This window comes from Tympanuchus pallidicinctus, unplaced genomic scaffold (genome assembly GCF_026119805.1).
Source record: "Tympanuchus pallidicinctus isolate F22 unplaced genomic scaffold, pur_lepc_1.0 scaffold8, whole genome shotgun sequence".
NCBI classification, from domain to species: domain Eukaryota; kingdom Metazoa; phylum Chordata; class Aves; order Galliformes; family Phasianidae; genus Tympanuchus; species Tympanuchus pallidicinctus.
In genome coordinates this window covers 48,253,097-48,268,330 of record NW_026294802.1, presented here as the reverse complement: position 1 = coordinate 48,268,330, position 15,234 = coordinate 48,253,097, and the positions used below count along the sequence as shown (strand labels likewise).

The following is a 15,234-nucleotide window of genomic DNA, read 5'->3' as shown; positions in this document are numbered from 1 at the left end:
TTGCCACCATCATTCACTATCGCTGGGAAACGAGATCCTCAGGTGAGGGCACAGATGATGATGATGGGGTTTTTTTTGGTTTTGGTTTTATCTTTTCCTCTTTAAAATGGGATGCATTGGGTTGGTTTTTTTTTTTTCCTTACTAATTTCGCATTCGTTGTCTCTTCCCTGTGGTTAAATGAGGTTTGGAGGGGTGGGGGTGGGAGGGGGGGGAAGAGGGGCTCAACACAACAAGAGAAAGCTCGGCCGGGCCGGGATGGGGACAGGGATGGGACGGGGGGGTGCCCCAGGCCGGTGCCCATTGGGGGTACAGTCGGCATCGGGGTTGGGGAGGGGTCTGGCGGCATTTTCTTTTAACTGCTGCTCTCCTCTTCTGTTTTATTGAGCTTCTTCAGCGTGTCCAGCAGCTTCTGTGGGGTGAGGATGTGCGTGGACCCTGTGGGGCAGAAGGGGCCAAGGGGTCAGCGCTGTTGTTGTATTTTCTCCACCCCCCCCTCCCCCAGCCCCCCCAGCTCCACACCCTGCTCCCCATGGGGTCCCTGGTCCAGTCCCATGCCAAGCGAGGTCTTACCTGGAAATGCTTGCAGAGAGATGGACACCCATGGGGGCTTGGAATGGGGAAAGGGATGGAGTGGGAGGGATGAGGGGATGGATGGAGTTGGAGGGCGGTGGGATGGGGGGAGGGATGATGAGACCCTCCTGTTCTCTGCCCACATGCAGTAGATCCTACTGAGTGCCACCACAGGCACTGGGGGGGACACTGCACTGCAAGGGGGGGCTCAGCGGGATGAGCATCCCTGGGTTAAGAGAGGTTGGAAAAGAGGAGGGGTGGGGAGATGCTGCCTGCTGCAGCCCCACTCCTTCACAGCTGCCCCCCAGTCCCTTCCCTGGGCGTCCCCATGTTCCCACTTTGCCTGGGGGCTGCACAATGCTGGGACATGGAGCAGGACCTGACTGGCAGCCCCATGGACGAGATGTCACCGTCCCCATATACCCCGCTGGGGACCACACACGGTCCCAGCTCCATCACAGGGCGCAAAGAATCCAACAAACCCATCATTTCCTGCAGAACCAAGAGCTCACACCCATCTCTCCCTGAGCACGAGGACACCGCTCCGCACCTCCCCCAGTGGGGGGAGCCCATCTGCACTATGGGGAGCGCATGGCATGGAGGGGCTGCGGGGCCAGGCATGGCAGCGGTGAGAACTGCAAGCATTTTCTCATCCAAAAATCCAAATCATCAAAAGGAAAAAGCAAAAAAAAAACCCCAAATCATAACGAAAGAACGGAAGAATCAAAGAAAGCCCTTCAGGGAGGAAGAGTTTCTTTTTTCGTTAGTTGGCTGCCTTTACTTGGTTGCTTGGGCTCACTCCATTGCTGGAGCCTGATCCTCAAATGAGACCCTAGTGGAGTCCCTGAAGTCGGGGTGCCTCAGGTCCATGAGAAATTTGGTGGGAGTGAGAATGTGAGTAGAACCTGCGGGAGAACAGAGCGGGCTGACGGCCCGGCCGTGCCCCAGGGGGAGCAGCATGCACCGGGCCGGGGGGCTCAGGTGTGGGTTCTGTTTTTGGGGTGCAGACAAGGGATGTGCTGCCTGCCCAGAGCACGCGGAGTCGGTCGCGGAGCGGTGTGGGATGAGATGGGTGAGATGTGGAAGGGGTTGGCACATGGATGGGGGCAACGAGGGGCTGCCCCCGCCTGGCCTGGGTCTGCCCTGCTCTCCTTTGGGACCTGGGGGGCTGCCCCTACCCACGGTCCTGCTGTGCTATAGTGCTGGATGCCTGAGCCATGGCTGCACCCACAGGCAGAGGGTGCTGGGAGGGCACTGTACGTGCACTGCACATCCTGCATGCCCCACTGCTTGTGCAGCACGTCTCATTGCACACACGCTGCACGCCCTGCTGTACATGTGGTAGGTGCTGTGTTGCACAGGTGTGCACAGCCTGCTGCACATAGTGCTGCCCGACTGCACACACAGCACACACCGTGGTTGGTGCGCCAGCTTGTACAGCCATTTCTCCTTGCAACAACCCCCACGACGTCCACACAACAGCCCTTGCAACAGGAGGCTGCAAAACGCCCTCTTCCTCCACCAGCTCTGCCCGTGCTTCAGGCAACAAAACTCATCAGGGAGATATAAAGGGGGCAAAGAGAGGGGCAGCATGGGGGGGGGGGGGTGCCAGCAGCAGGACCCCCCTGCCCTGCTCACGTGGTCACCTGGAGGCCGATGCTGCAGGGTGAGAGTGGGATGAGCAGCAGGGAGTTGGGCAGGGCCCCCACTCACCTATTAGCACCTCCCACTTGCCGCTGGCTTGCGTCACCTCATAGGCGCAGCGCATCTCGTTCATGCTCACCCCCCCCAGGATGAAGATGATGAGGCGGGGGCCGCTGCGGTACTCGCCGGGGGCCTTGTTCTTGTGCCAGTGGCCGTAGCGAGCACTAGAGATGGAGAGAGGGGTTAGGAAAGGAAACCGAGGCACGGGAGGCTCGTGTATAGGGGGTGATGTGTCACAGCCCCCCTGCTCATGGAGGATGGCACCAGGGGGACCCACCTGACAGCCGTGGTGCTGAAGGAGGCAGAGGAGCGGGTGGAGATGTACGGGTAGTGCTTGGTGTCCAGCTTGTCCTCGATGGCATCCTGCAGGGATACGGCCACGTAGGGCTCAGCCAAGTGCCCCCATCCCCAGCCCTTGGTGGCCCTACCCCCAAGCCCCTGCAGCGCTGATACTAAGCAGGCAAAGCCCCGTTGGTGCAGTGGGGCTGGGTTCAGCTCTGATCTGGGAGCGAGCTTTGGGAGGGTGGGGGGGAGCTGGGCACAAAACGAGGTGAGTGCATTTGTGCAGTTTAAGAACTATTAAAGCTAGGGCAAGCAGGGGCTAGGCTGCAGTGACATCCCACCAAAATATGGCCCTGGGTTGGTCTGTCTGTTGGTGTGAGCAGGTGGAAGATGCTCACATCATTGGAGCGCAGGCTCGGTGCCTGCAGAGCCCCAGCCGAGCCCCATGAGGACACTCTGATCCAAGAGGTACCCAAGGGGATGCAGCAAGGATGAAGAAGAGGCAATCCATGCTTCGGCCATCCCAGTAGGTTGGGGCTTTGCATCGTGGGGTTGCATAGGAGCTGTGCCAGCACTGTGCAAGCCCAGCTGGGGCTGTGCAATGTACATATAGGACCAGGAACACTTTCACAAACATCCCCACCTTGCTGCAATCACAACAGAACTGCAAGTACCGGCACTGCAGGGCACGTGCTGGGGATATGTGCCGGGATCTGGGCTGGTCCCCAGTGCACATCCAATCACCACCTCACCTCCATGATGTCCTTAATGACAGGGGTCCACCGGGACAGCTGGTAAGTCTGCTCGCTGATCCGCTCCTTCCTCTCTGGCTTGCTCCGGCGTCGCAGGGTGGACTGAGGACGGAGGGGATGGGGACACAGTGAGACACAGGGTCACTCCATGGGGATGTGTGCAGAGCTGGGGGGTGGACACTCACGTCTGTGATGATGGGCACCCCGAGGTGGGCCATGTTGGTGATGATCTCGCTGTCTTCAGCCGGGATCTGGGCGTGCTGGATCAGCTTGTTCAGGTTCTCCTCGGTGATACCTGCATGAGAAACAGGTGAGCACCATCTCCCTGGGACACCCACCTCGGTGGCCATTACATTTGGCTCCTCCTTGCCCCCTTCCTGCACACCCCCTCTCACCATTCTTCAGGAAGATGTAGAGCAGGATGATGCGGATCTTGTCATAGGTGCTGACGTTCCCATCCAGCAGGATGGGGACAATGGCCCTCATGGGATCTTTGATCTTCTCGCCTTCAGCATCGGTGCCCATGGCCAGGTCCTGCAGAGCACAAGCCCACCACCGAGGCTCACATGTGGCACTGAATTGCAGTCCCCATGGGGTGCAGGGAGATGGCAGGGGAACAGTACCTGTTCCACTCGGCACAGCTTGTCCACCGTGCCCTGGTAGTGCTTCATGCAGTCCTCAGCCAGGTGCAGGTGAGTGGAGTACTGCAGAGACACCAGTGGTGTGGGCATCCTCATAGGGAAGCCCCTTAAAGCCACCTCTGGTGCTGCTCAGCACCAATAGCTCCACCAGGACCCTTCCCTTGGCGTTACCTTGCTGAGCTCCTTCTGGTACTGTGGCATCTTCTTCAGCATCTGGGACAGGTCCCTCATGGTGGTCTGCGAGGGAAGGGAACGTGGTCACTCATCCATGGTGGCACCAAGGAGGGTGGGCATGATCCTACCAAGCAGCCCCTTTTTGGGGGGGTCTCGTTCTTACGCTGGGGGGGGTCACTGTTTCCTATTTTCTCAGCTCCCCCTCTAGCCTTCCCCCCAAAAAAGACTTTGCCACAGCCCTTAATGGTGTCCCCAAAAGCCTTGGCCATGCACGAGCTCCCACTGGGAGATGTCACCTTATCGCCTGTGTTCATCCTCTTGCTTGATGAGAACTCCTTCAGGGACCGGGTCACTTCCCTGGGAACAGGGAGGAGGACACAGCCATCAGCACAGAGGGAATCAACCCACAGGGCTGGGTGCTGTGGGGCAGCCCACAGGGACACTCACTGGGACACCTCGGCGATGTGCTTGTGGCGCAGGGAGACCCAGAGGTCATCATCCTCATCCAGGAGAACCTCCTTCACCCGCGCCTCCCCGATGCCACTTGTCTCATATCTGGGAAGGGGAACAAGGCACGGTGGGTCAGGGGGGCAAGGAGAGACATGGGGACATGCGAGGCACGGGGTGACACAGCACAGGGTGACATGGAAGGATCACAGAGGGACCACAGAAGGACGTGGGAGAACACGGAGGGACCATGGAAGGACCATGGAAGGACACAAGGGACCATGGAAGGAAGGACTAGAGGGGGCATGGGGTGACAAAGGATAGGGCAGCATGGAGGGATCATGGAGGGACATGGGGGGGACACAGGGTGATGCAGGGAAAACATGGAGGGATACAGGGGGGGATATGGTGGGACCACAAGGGACACAGAGGCCACTCAGCTCTGCCAACAGCTGGGTGACAATCCTTCAGCTTGGTGTCACGTCTTGCCACCTTCCACTCGCTTAAAGACTGGGAAAGGGCAATGGGCTGAAGGTGGTCAAAGCTGCCCACGTCAGGAGGGCTGCCAGCACCCAGCTCCCCACCAGTGGCACTCACTCACTTGTAGACATCGTTCTCGATGGGCAGCAAGTCATAGCTCATAGCCTGAAAGGTCAGCTCGTGTAGCACTGGGGACGCGGGGTCGAAGCCACGATCCAGGATGAGGAGCTGGGAGCGAGCCTTGTCCGGACCCTACAGAGCCACCAGCAGGGCCATCAGCAGGTGTTGGGGTCCCCAGTGCCATCCTGAGCTGATGTACAGCAGTGAGATGCCACCCCATCCCCAACCCCACTCACCTCACCCATAGTGGGGTCATCAGCCTTGTAGGCATCCAGCTTGTCCTGGATGAGCTGCGCCAGCATGGCGTTGTCCTTGTAGTCCCTAGGGAAGGGGGAAGGGACATCAGCCCCTGGCTGTGCAAAGGGTGGGCAGGAGTTGCTGTGATGTTCTTGGCTCAGGGGAGAAATGGGACCGGAGCACCATTTGCTGCTCCTTTTCACCTCTCCTCAGGGAACACGATGCTCTGCTTTCCTTTGGTCTGTCCCACAGGAGACACCCCCTGGATTCCAGGTTCTGGAACCCCAGCTCTGCAGAGCATCCCCTGGCTTTAAGTCTTCCACCTGCCAACCCTGCAGCCTTACCCACGGTACCGCACGGCTGGGTACTCCTTCAGTGTGGCACACAGAGTGGCAATCTGCTCCGCCAGCCTCTCCAGGATGGGGTTCTTCATCTGCGCCTTGTGAGGACTGTAGAAGCTTTGGAAGGAGTCTGCTGAATCCAGGGAGTAAACCTGGGGAGGGCAGCAGGGGGTGGTCAGAAGGGAGAGGCAGTAGGGACATCCTCATGGGCTGGGACAACATACACCAACCCAAACAGATGTGGGGTTCCATCCCAAACCGGAGAGCTGAGGGGTTCAAATTCAGCAATGTTTGGGGTGTCCTGACCCCCTGCCCTTCCCCTGCTCTTGGACTGCCAAGAAGCCCATCTCCCACTCAACCTCACCGTGATCTTCCCTGGAATCCGATGCCATCTGTCCCTCCCTGTCCCCCTCGTCCCCACAGCACTCGGTGCCCTTGGCAGTGCAGTGCCAGAAGGCAGCACGGCTGCTAAATCCCCACAGTGGATCAGCCCTGAGACGTAATCAAAAGAGACAGAGTGTAGGGAGCAGCGCCAGGATGGGGATCGTGGTGCCTTCACAGCTCTTACAGAGACACTGATGAGGGGGAGAACTCAAGCATCCCCCTCCAGGTCACGTGCAGGGGACATCCCCAGCCCTCACCCACCTGGGACTCAGAGGGCAGGAAGGCAATGTTGATCTCGGTCAGGGTCTTGATGACCTTGGCAGCACGGGACTTCACCAGCTCATTGAACAGGGCATCGGGGCAGGCTGCAGGGAGCAGGGGAAAGCAGTGCTCAGGACAAGGTGGTGGTCAGGCTCCCACGGTCCTGCCCTGCCCCAAGTATCCCTCCTACCCTGCTTTCTTGTGCACGTTTCAGTGGCAGCATCTCCCCTTTTCTTGGTCTGCACAATGCATTTGCAATGGAGGGATGTGATGCCCTGCCCTTGGGATCAGGGAGCCCAAAGCCCACTTTTGGTATGAAGAAACCTGACCCCCTTCTCCCCTTCTACCCGCCTTCAGTGCCCTGTGGGTACTCACAGTCGGTGAAGAAGACGTGGGCTGCTCTGTACTTGGAGGTGGGGGGGTCCTTGAAGTCACTGATGAGGGAGTGGACAGACTGCAAAAAAGAAGGGAGCGTCGGGGCTGGGCAGGACAGCCCTACGTCCAGCCCCACAGGGAACCCTGCAACTTGTGCCACAGCCCCAATACATCCCATGGGCACCACTGCCCATCCCAGTGTGGCCACCCACCCCTCTGCCCCAGCTCACCTTCTCAGAGGGTGTGATAAGATAGACAGCCTCCAGGCTGGGCAGCGGCTCCCGGCGCTTGTTGATGTCCTCCACAACTGGGGGGCAAAAAAAAGGGTACATGAGCACATCCCACTGCAGTAGAGCCTGTGAGTGTCCAACGCACCCCCTGCCCTCTGCAACCCGTCGCTGCCCCATAGAATTAAGAAGCAGCCCTGGGAGGAGCAGTGGGTTTGTCTGTGCGACAGACATTGTGTGAGATGGAGAGGGGTGGCTGCATCCCCCCCACAGCGAGAGGTGCACGGTGCTGGTACTCACTTGTGATGCCCTCCGTCATGATGTCGGTCATTTTGCAGCAGGAGGACAGCATGCGCATGCTGAGCTGGTCCACCACCAGCACCTGGGGACAGCAGCCATCAGGTAGGGATGGGGCAGCAGGGAACCACCCCACCTGCTCCCACTCCTTCCCAGCTCTATCCTTCCAACCCTCCTTCTCCTGCAGCCTTGCTCACCTTCCATTCTCCCTTCTTCTTCACCTTCCGGATCACATCGTGCATAATTTCTGCAAGAGGAAGAGATGGGTTGGGCTGAGCACCCCGAGCCCAGCTGCAGCACCCTGGGATGCTCCATTCCCTGGCGATGTGTGGTGGGGGTGTTTTGGAGGCTGGGGTGGAGGGGATCACCCCCAGCACACACACATGGTACTCAAGGGCTCAGAGGGGAGCACTGAGCAGAGCCCAAAAGAGGATGGGAAGGGGATGGGAGGGGTCCCTTTGGGCCACCCACACACCACAGCCCTAATCCAAAGCACCAGGACAACAACAGCAGCTTAAGGGCTCCTTTTAGAAACAAGAATCAAGCGGCCTCAACCTGCTCCTTGTAATCCCCCACAATCCCATTTTGCATCCCAGCCCTGCACGCTTACACAACCAGCTGGGGGCCGTCCCCGTGCTGTCACCACAGGGCCACCCGAGGTGCCAGGGCTGCTCCTATGGTGGGGATGTCACCTTTGGGGCGGGTGTTGATGGGTCACCGAGGTGTGCAACAACCCGAGCCTATAGAGCTGTGCCCAGTGGTCCCCTTTCCCAGGCTGCTAGTCCCTACAGAACAGGGATGTGCCACCAAACCACACGGCCAGGCTCGCATCCATCAGCTGCGCCGTCACATCCTCTGCTCAGCGCCGTCCTCCTGCAGGGTTCTGCTGATCCCCGGTCCCCAGGGGAGGGATGGGTGCCAGCAGGAACCAAGTTCGGTGATGGACATTTCCGGATCCTGCTGAGGACCTTGCTCTCTCCTCATTACTCATGTTTGGCTCCTTCCCCTGAGCGAGGATCCAGGAATAACAGTGCTGTTTACCAGCACGTCCCACACCCTGCAGCCAGCACCCCGGCAACCCTGACTGGGGGAGGGAGCGTGGGGCAGGAATCCCAGCCCTGAGAGTGCAGCCATGTTTGCTGCAGGGCAGGGAGGAAGGAAGGAGGCTGGGACAGCATCCTGCACGCAGCCATGGGCCACGGGGAAGGGATGCTCCCATGTCAGCAGGTTGGAGGCTGCAGGGTGTCCTCATCAGCCGGTGATGCTCACAGCCAAGGCTTTTTGTCTTGGAGATAAACCAGGCTCCAGGGGAAAAATACATCTGCAGATCTGATCCGGTGCCTTCAGTGCTTGGCTTGTCTGAACCTACCACAGTGCATCTGCTTCCTTCAGGGTAGAAGGATTTTAATCACAACTTCAGCTGAGAATAGATCTCACAGACAGCTCTGGGTCTATCTTTCAACACAGAGAAGACACCAACACCTCCAGAGAAGGGAGTGCATCCCACCTGCAAATGGACCTCCGTGCAGCACGCTGAGCAATAGACCCAGAAGTGCCATCCTGGGAAGAAAGCAGGCTCCATCTCACTCAGTAGGGCTCTTTCTTGGGGTGACAGTTGGCAGGAAAGTGACCCCTGGCATCGTCTTCATGCAGAGCCAGGAGCTGGTGACACGGTGGCCTAATAGGACTGCAGCCCATCCGTCACTCCAAGAAGCTTAGCCTGGGCTGCTGGCACTGAAGTGGCCCTACATCTCCAGCTGGGTGTGGGGGGAATGGCTTGAGCCCACCACAGCTTGTGGACACAGATTCATTTTGAGGTGTCCAATTAGCCTGCTTCAGAAAGAGCCTGAGGCTTAACGAGCAGTCCCAGTCCCACGTCTAATGACGAAGTGGCCTTGCCCCATCCAGCACCCCAACCTGGAGCACCTCCTGGTGAGGGATGCTGCTCTGGAGAACATCCCATTTCTGCTTGAGCAGTACATCCCATTTCTGCTTTACTCAGCACATCCCAGGACCTCATGTGTGGCATACGTTGGCCTTAATGGATGGCAAGGCCCCACAGGACAAGGACGGTCCTACAGGATAAGGATAGTCCTACCCATGGACTTTTTCCCTAGCAAGGCTCAGTCCTTCCATGCCCTCCATTTCGGGATCCAAACCCCGGAGCAGTCCTGGAGTGCTGAATCCCAGAAATCTGGGTTGGAACTGGGTGAGATGTGAGGTCACTCCCAACCCAATCCATTTTAGTGAAACGCGCGGTGAGGTTTGCTCCAAACCCACTTCTCTCCAAGAGCTGTCACGACGCATCTTTGAAACGAAACGTGTTGCCTTCGGGTTGGCCTGGCAACTGCTTCCTGCTGGTTCATTGACTGATTACTTAAGACAGGGTGAGCATTCCATAGACACAACCACGTCGAACGTAGTAGGCAGTGCATTGACCTCCTCATCCGGGCAGCTACAGGTGCCTGCACCATCCCCCAAACACCTCTCAAGCAAACAGGCTCTGTGGATGGCAAGCAGGCCATCAGCCTTAGCCAGGGCATAGAAAATAACTTCATTTATGGGATGCAAAGCCTACCTGGCATCTCTCACCATAGCCAAAAGCCATCTTGACCTCAACGAGACGGCTGGAGGGCGTTGTGTTTACAAACCAACAGCTCCAAGTGGTCTTTGCTGCTCCCATAGTGGGTTCCCAATGGGCTGCATGGAGCCCACGCGGCAATGCGCCTTCAGCTGCTCTATTTTTGCTCTCTCTGAGCTCTCTCCTGCATGGCGAGTTGGTGGACACAGCATCTGCTCCTCAGCGTGCAGCCAGAGCCACGTGATGATGACTCTCTTTGCAAATGCTCAGGGATGATCTCGGAGGTCTTTTCCAACCTTAATAATTCTACGATCCCGTGATTCCTCTCAGGACATTTTTTAAGATGGAAAGGCTTCATGTTAGTGCCTTTCTCAGCCTCGTTTCACACGCACACACCAGTGGTTGGGTGCAGATCTGCTGAAGCGAGGTCTGCCACTCTCGGTATGTTCCATGGAGAAGGATGGATGAATATTTCCATGCCAGGGTGCAGACCGTGCTCCATGCCGTTTGTGGTTGTGGAAGCCATGCAGCCAATGCTGCAGGCAAGGATGGATCCCAAGAGGACAGATGCTGAGGCCTCAGAGGAGGCTTGGCTTCAGTGCCTGCTCCAACCATAAGGATGGGGCCCAGAGGTCCCCTCCCTGCCCACCTAGTTGCAGAGCACACCAGGAAGGCAACATCCCCATCCTGGTCCTGAACTCTTCATCATCTTCTGCTTGGCTACAGGGCAACACATGTGTTTTGTTGTGCCCCAGAGCATCCTCAGCAAGCAGCACTGTGCCTCTGGCATCCCCCTGCGCCTTAGCAAAGGCAATGGTGCCCCACGCAGCCTGGCTGAGTCACGCTCCAACCACGCACACCCCGAGGCCTGGCCGTGCCCTGCAGACAGCAGTGTGCCCAGGGAGGTGCCACGCTGTGTGCTGTCTGGGTTAGGGAAGGGGACGTGGCACTGCGGGTCTGGAGGTGCAGCCTGACACGAGGATGCTCCAAGGGGGGACCGGCTGCTGTCCTGAGGGCAGGAGGGTCCGGGAGGGCTGTGCTTCCTCCACCCTTGGAGAGAAAAGGATGGCTCCGGGGATGCCTCTCTCCTCCCGCAGGCAAAGGTGCTTCTGGGCTTTCAGAACACAGTGCAGCCCATTGCTGCTGGAGACAGCTCGGTGCAGTGAGCCCACCCTCCTCCTCCTCACGGCTGCAGGAGTGCAGGCACTGAGCCTGGCACCACCTCCTGCAGGATTTTTCCTGTCTGCACTGCCTTCCCAATAGCACTCCCCAGGAGCAGCAGCTCGCCAGGACCTGGCAAGGTGTAGGGACAGCCTTGCAGCAATGCGGGGTGACAAGCAGGGGGGCAAAGGGTGACAACTAGGGGACATGGGGCACCTGTGGCAGCTGTCCTCTTGCTGCCAGCTCCCAGCTCAGGGCCCTTCGGTGCACTGTGGCAGCAGCTGCTCAGGGGAATAATCCCATCCTGGAGGGCTGCCAGGGCAGAACGCAGAGCTGGAGGTGGGGCCGTGGCAGTGCGCAGCATCCTTGCCTCCTGCCCTCCTCCAAGGAACCCCCAGAGAGATGCTGCCCTCGGGTCAGCTGCAGGGCAAGGGCTGGGACCTCCACCCTCAGGAAACATCTCTTCCTCCTCCTCCATTGGGGAATCCATGCCCGAGGGATGCAGGGCTGCAGCAGTGAGTGAATCCCTGCAGCAGTGGGGAGCAGCTCCAGCACCCCAAGGTGGGAGCCGATCACCACAGCCCTCAGAACCCTGGGATCCTATACAGAGGGTGGGGAGCTCTGCAGGGTTTGCAGTCCTCCATCCTATGCAGCATTCTGCTGGCACCTCCCGGACACCCCACGGTAAGGCTGTTACTGAACCCCATTTCTCCATCAGTAGGGGTGTTTTTGGGGAGGAACGGGTGGGTTTGTTACAACTGCAGAAGGAAGGACTGAGAGATGTGCGCACACACACACACACACACACAGACACTTCCCCCTCCCCTTCCCCGCCAGCACACTGACAACGAATGGAAGTGAAGGGACACGCAGTGCCCCTGCTTCAGCTGGGGGGGGGCATCCAGCCCCACTGAGCTGCACTGGGGGTCTCCTTTACCCCCTCAAAGCCAACCTTGCAGCACAGCAGCCGGGAAGTGGGGTGGGGAGGTTGGATGTAGGAGGTTGGATGTAGGAGGGCACATCTCCCTGCATTTGTCCCTGCAGCCCCAATGATGCAGCTGCGGGAGCACAGCAGGGCAGCACACCCCGCGCCCCCCCCCCAGTCACCAATCACACCACCAGCTCCGGCCGCGCCATCCGCACCGCTGCGGGAGGGGTCGGCCGCCTCCGCAGCCATCTCTCAGCCTCGGGGATTGCTCCCATTTTCCCACCCCCCCCCCCCTTCCCTCCCCTTTTCACGGTAATAAACACCGACCATTTCCCCCCCCCCCTCCCCTTCAAAGCACACCCGGTTGGCGGCGGTGCTACGGCAATAAAACCAACAAGACGGGCGGCCATGGCCGTGGGGGGGGGGGGGGGGAGGGAATGTTCTCACCGCTTCCTGCCCCTTTTTGCTCTTTCTTTTTTTTTCTGCTTCTTTTTCCCCGGTGAAGGTTCTCTTTCTCCCCCCCCCCCCCCCCGTCCAGCCGCCATGGGGCGGTGCAATATCAGCTTGCAACAGCCAGGGAAGGAGGAAGCGAACCCCGCTCCAACCCCGCGGCCAAAAATAGCGACCCCGAAGGGCACCGAAAATCCCCCCCCCCCCCCCCACCCCGAGTTGGGGGGGGGGGGGGGGCGACACGAGGTGTGGGGTGAGAGGGGGCACCGGGGGAAAAGAAAACTCATCACCATCATTGCGATTACAGGCAGGCAGGGTTTGGTGCAGACAAAGCGGCCTGGCGGCTCGGCGGCATTTCCGCACAGCCCCCCCCGCGGCGCTCAGACCCCCCCCCCAACCCCCCCCGACCCCGCAGTGGGGCCGCACGTCGCGCCCCGACGGGGCGACCGCTGCAGAGAGCTGCGGGCACAGCGGCTCCGCCGCTTCCCCACATTGAACCCCCATTTTTTCTCGCCCCCCTCCCCCCCCATCCTCCAGCGCTGCAGAAAAATCCCGACAGCTTCAAAACACCCCAATATATCCTATATGTGCATACGTATAAATAAAATACAAATGGAGGCGGCGACCCCCACCCCGGCCGCCTGTCCTCATGCCCTCCCTTCATCCCCCTCCCACCCCCCCTTCCCCGCAAGGCTCCACCATCCGATGCCGCCCCCCGAGCTCCGTATTGCGCATCCGCAGCATCCCCCGCTCGCGGGCATTTCCCCGCAGGAAGCTCCCAGCCCGACCTCCCCCAAGACCCCCCCCCCCCAAAAAAAATCATTTCTCAATCCATCCCGTCTTCCCCCCCCCCCCATCTAACTCTTACTTTCTCCGACCACAGCCTTCAGCCCGATGGGAGCCATGTCGCCTCGCTGAAGGGGGGGTCCTCACCGATGCACGACGTCGGGGGGGGGGGGGGGGGGGGGAGAGGAATCCCCAAACACACGCAGAAAGCGGTAAACGCAGCGCTCCGCCGCCTCCCCAGCGCCTGTCCCCTCGGCTCCGCTTTGGGGAGAGGAGGGGGCTGGGGGGGGAAGGGGGGGGGGGCGCAGGGTTGGGGGGGGGCACACGGCTTCGCTGGCCGCGGCGGGGCTCAGCTGACTGCGCGCAGGAGGCGGGACCGGGATGCGGGGTTGGGGGGGGAGGAGGGGGGGAGGGATGCGCGTCACTGCGCTCCGCCCTCTGCCCGCCCCGCTCCGCACCGCAGAGCCCGCCTTCCCCGCTCCCCCCCCTCCCCCGGAGCTCCATGCACCCCCTCCGAGGTGCGCACCCCCCCCCCCCCCCCCGCCCTATTGTACGGTGTTTTGCTGTACTTATCGGCAATGCGTTTTGCAATCTTTTGTTTGTTTGTTTGTTTTTTTACTTTATTTTTTTCCCCCTCCATTTTTTTCCGATTTCTTTTTTTTTATTTATTTTTGCAATATTTCGCAATAATATTTCGCAGTATATCGCTCACCCCCCCTCCCCCCTCCCCTCCCCTTGCTTCATAGGGCAGTAAGCAGCCTTCTCCCATTCCCCCCCTTCCCCCCCCCCACACTCTGCCGGTTCAGGTTGATTTTGCAGCAAAATGCCCCCCCCGCCCCCGGCGCTGCAGGGGATGCAGACACTGGTGTTTCTCCTGCGGCCACCCACACGTGATGGGCAATGAGCAAGAGCTGTGTGCTCATCCGTGCTGCTAGGGGGCATTTTGATGGTGGGGGGGATGCAGGGTTCCCATCCCCACGCCCTGTGCCCATGACCGTGGTGGTACCCATTCCCATGCTCCACGTCATGTTGGTGCCAGTGCCCACGTCCCACATCCCATGCCCGTGATGGTGCCCATGCCCCATGTCTCAAACCATGTTCCCCACACCCATGATGGTGCCCATGCCCCATACCCTGTGCCTATGACAGTGCCCATGCCCCATGCCCCACGTCCCATACCCACAATGGTGCCGTGTCCCATGTCCTGTGTTCCATGCCCAGATGGTTCACCACCCCACATTCATGACAGGGCCCATACCTCATGATCCATGCCATATGCCTCCTGCCAGTCCCCATGCCCAATGTCCCATGCCCTACACACATTCTGGAGCCCATGCCCACACCCAATGTCCCATGCCCCATTCCAGAGCTCATGTCTCATGCCCCACGCCCATGAAGGTTCCCATTTCCCACATCCCATGCTCCATTTCCATTCTGGAGCTCACATCCCATGCCTGGTGCCTATGGTAGTGCCAGGGAGGATGCACCTGCAGAGCTGTGATGCAGAGCATGGAGGCTGCATGGAGACAGAGACTCCACAGGACACAGTGCCAGCTGTCTGCTGCATGCCCACACATCCACCTGTGGCCTTATTTCTGCTCTCCATCAGCCTGGGGCTGCGCCGTGGGCTGAGGAGCAGACATTGCTTCAGGTTCTCACCGTGTTTGCAGCAAATATGGCTCAGAAGGGGCTGTTAGATAGAAGAAGCTGGGCTGTAAAGATGCTTCCCTCCTGTCACTGCAGGGCAGGATGCAGGACAGCAGTGAGAGGAGGACGCAGCCCCGCAGGTGAGCAGCAGCCCTGGGCCAGTCAGGCGTCTGCATCCATCCTCCACTTCCAGACCCACTCTCTTCCACACTTTGTTAAAAATAAGCTGGAGTTTGGTTTGTCAGAACCACCGGACTCGCTGCCAACCATCGGCTATAAATACCAGACTGCTATTTACGAGCGAGGTATTTATATGGCTTTCCCTTCTCGCTGTCGATCTCCCCGTCAGGCCAAGCATCATCTGTCTGAAGGCAGAAACAGCACAGGG

General features: G+C 59.4%; 1 protein-coding gene across 3 annotated transcripts; it reads right to left on the bottom strand.

The window, feature by feature from the left end:
• Positions 1-183: 183 nt before the first annotated feature.
• STXBP1 (syntaxin binding protein 1) lies at positions 184-13,484 on the bottom strand. 3 transcript variants are annotated; one of them, XM_052668100.1, is made up of 20 exons: positions 13,282-13,484; positions 7,491-7,540; positions 7,297-7,378; positions 7,000-7,076; positions 6,770-6,848; positions 6,395-6,498; positions 5,753-5,901; positions 5,408-5,492; positions 5,173-5,303; positions 4,572-4,679; positions 4,421-4,481; positions 4,122-4,187; positions 3,933-4,013; positions 3,705-3,843; positions 3,495-3,604; positions 3,310-3,411; positions 2,553-2,638; positions 2,285-2,439; positions 1,353-1,476; positions 184-436 (listed from the first exon to the last, which is right to left on the bottom strand). In XM_052668100.1, exons 1-19 carry the CDS (start codon positions 13,316-13,318, stop codon positions 1,367-1,369), a joined length of 1,812 nt encoding a protein of 603 aa, XP_052524060.1. In that variant the 5' UTR covers positions 13,319-13,484; the 3' UTR covers positions 184-436; positions 1,353-1,366. The 3 variants fall into 3 exon arrangements, with proteins under 3 accessions (XP_052524060.1, XP_052524061.1, XP_052524058.1); XM_052668101.1 differs by lacking the exon at positions 1,353-1,476 and having other exon boundaries at positions 13,282-13,483; XM_052668098.1 differs by lacking the exon at positions 184-436 and having other exon boundaries at positions 1,308-1,476.
• Positions 13,485-15,234: the final 1,750 nt, after the last annotated feature.

Excerpts from the sequence above, each read along its gene's own strand:
- STXBP1 (XM_052668100.1), bottom strand. The coding sequence starts at position 13,318 with ATGGCTCCCATCGGGCTGAAGGCTGTGGTCGGAGAAA. Across the intron at positions 7,541-13,281 it reads GAAGGCTGTGGTCGGAGAAA|AAATTATGCACGATGTGATC; the intron begins GTAAGAGTTAGA and ends TTCCTCTTGCAG. Across the intron at positions 1,477-2,284 it reads CAAGTGGGAGGTGCTAATAG|GTTCTACTCACATTCTCACT; the intron begins GTGAGTGGGGGC and ends GTTCTCCCGCAG.